Source organism: Macrobrachium rosenbergii, chromosome 21 (genome assembly GCF_040412425.1).
Source record: "Macrobrachium rosenbergii isolate ZJJX-2024 chromosome 21, ASM4041242v1, whole genome shotgun sequence".
Lineage (NCBI taxonomy): Eukaryota > Metazoa > Arthropoda > Malacostraca > Decapoda > Palaemonidae > Macrobrachium > Macrobrachium rosenbergii.
This window is the reverse complement of record NC_089761.1, coordinates 66,583,237-66,585,211: the sequence shown is the minus strand read 5'-3', so window position 1 is coordinate 66,585,211 and position 1,975 is coordinate 66,583,237. Positions and strand designations below refer to the sequence as shown.

The 1,975-nt window shown below is 38.8% G+C and overlaps 1 protein-coding gene across 1 annotated transcript in view; it reads left to right on the top strand.

Moving 5' to 3' along the window:
- The first annotated feature begins 1,557 nt into the window (after positions 1–1,557).
- The window catches only part of LOC136849530 (SCAN domain-containing protein 3-like), a 1,653-nt gene continuing 1,235 nt past the window's right edge, over positions 1,558–1,975 (top strand). The window contains exon 1 of the mRNA XM_067122872.1: positions 1,558–1,975. This exon is cut by the window's right edge and continues 1,235 nt beyond it. Coding sequence (XP_066978973.1) covers positions 1,558–1,975 — 418 coding nt within the window.

Sequence of the window (1,975 nt, the reverse complement as noted above, 5' to 3'; positions counted from 1 at the left end):
TAACTTGATAAATTTAGATTGAATTTTCAAGTGTTAAGCAAGTTTTAAGGGATCACTGTACCTTTAGAGTATTCAGTCTTAATATTTTTGTTATGAGGTTTCAAGTGTCTGGCTGAAGTGAGGCAACTTTTTTGGTCTTATTATTTGTGTAATAACCAGGTACTTGATCACTTCATGACAATATATATATATATATATATATATATATATATATATATATATATATATATATATATATATATATATATATATATATATATATGGATGTATATATATATATAAATGGATATGTATGTAAGTATGTGTGTGTGTGCATGTATATGTTCCAGTATAACTCTGAAACTCATAGAGCGATTTTAACCAAACTTGGTATACTTATGACTTACTATCTAGAAAAGAATACTGTGGGGATAACATATCACTTGTACCAAAGGGCACCAAAGGGGTTTTTGGGTGGGAAGGGGTTCCCTGAAACAGGGCTGGTTCTGCCCACAGACTTACTAACTAAATAAACATTATGGGTTTATCACACCTCATTTTGGTATACATATCAATTACAATCTAGAAAAGAATACTGTGGGGTTAAGACACCACTGGTACCATAGGGGGTGGGGATAGGAAGGGGGTGACATGTAAAAATCACTGAAATCGACAGATATTAGTGTCTAATCCAGGGGTTTTCAACCTGGGGTACGCATACCCCAGGGGGTACGCCAAGGGTCTTTCAGGGGGTACGCTCTTTCCCTGCGTCATTAGGGTAAGGGGCACCGAGGTAATGGGCCTGGCTGCCTGACGTGTACTGGACAGAGAGAGGGGCGCGAGGTGTGGTTGGGAACGCATGGTCGACGTCGCACCAGTCACCACTCAACAATCGTGGTGTGAGGTCGACTGCTCCTGCTGCTTTTTGGCAAGTTGGTCTCTTCGGGGCTATTTTCTTTGATGATACTATATTAATATCAGAGTGTCGTTGGAAAGCATAAGGTTGTTAAGTTGTTGTTCTTGTTTACGTTAGCATGAAAAATCATGTAATTATTTCAGTTTCAGTTGTCTGCTTCTATGCAATTAACTTAATATATCTGATAACTTATGCCACTTTAAGAATAATTTTGCATTAATTTTCGTAATTTCTGATACCGTGTAGTGTAGTAGAAGTTTCACGTGTGGCGTGGTCTGATTATAACTCGCATACTTTGTTTGTTGTTATTTGCAGTTCACAGCATACTTTTGTATATTCAGGTCCCATTTTTTTTATTTAATGTTGATTTTTTTGCGATAGTTAACAGGATACCGACCCTTTTTTTTACTATAGCTACAATTTATGTTTTTAAAGATGTTTCTTGATTAATACATTGCAGTGCATTAGCGTATATGCCGAAACGCCCTAATTTTTTTTTTCAGTGTAGACTGCATGAGTGTAGCTGACATGGAGACTCAGAAGAAAAAACGACCTTACAGTGAGGAGTATATCAAGTTTGGATTCACAGTCATGATTAAAGATGGAACTGAAATGCCTCAGTGTGTCATCTGTGCCAAAGTAGCCCACTGTCTCCAGCAGCCATGAAACCAAGCTTGCTCCAACGACATTTGCATGGTTGTCACCAAGAGCTGAAAGGAAAAGATGAGGACTACTTTAGGCGCAGAGAAACCAGGCTAAACCGCTCAAAACTAGATCACTCAGGCAATTTTCATAAGTCAAATAAAGCTGCTCTTCATGCATCGTATGTAGTTGCACTGAAAATTGCCCAGCAGAAAAAACCTCACTCCATTGGGGAGACGCTAGTTATGCCATGCACCAAAGAAATAGTGAGGATTATGCTGGGGGAGCAATCTGCTAAAAAGCTTGACACTCTGCCGTTGTCAGCTAACACTGTTCAGCGACGTATATCTGACATGTCAACAGGTATCAAAGACCAGGTGGTTTCTGAGATAAAAACAGCGCCCTTAGGGATATTTGCTCTCCAGTTGGATGAAACGA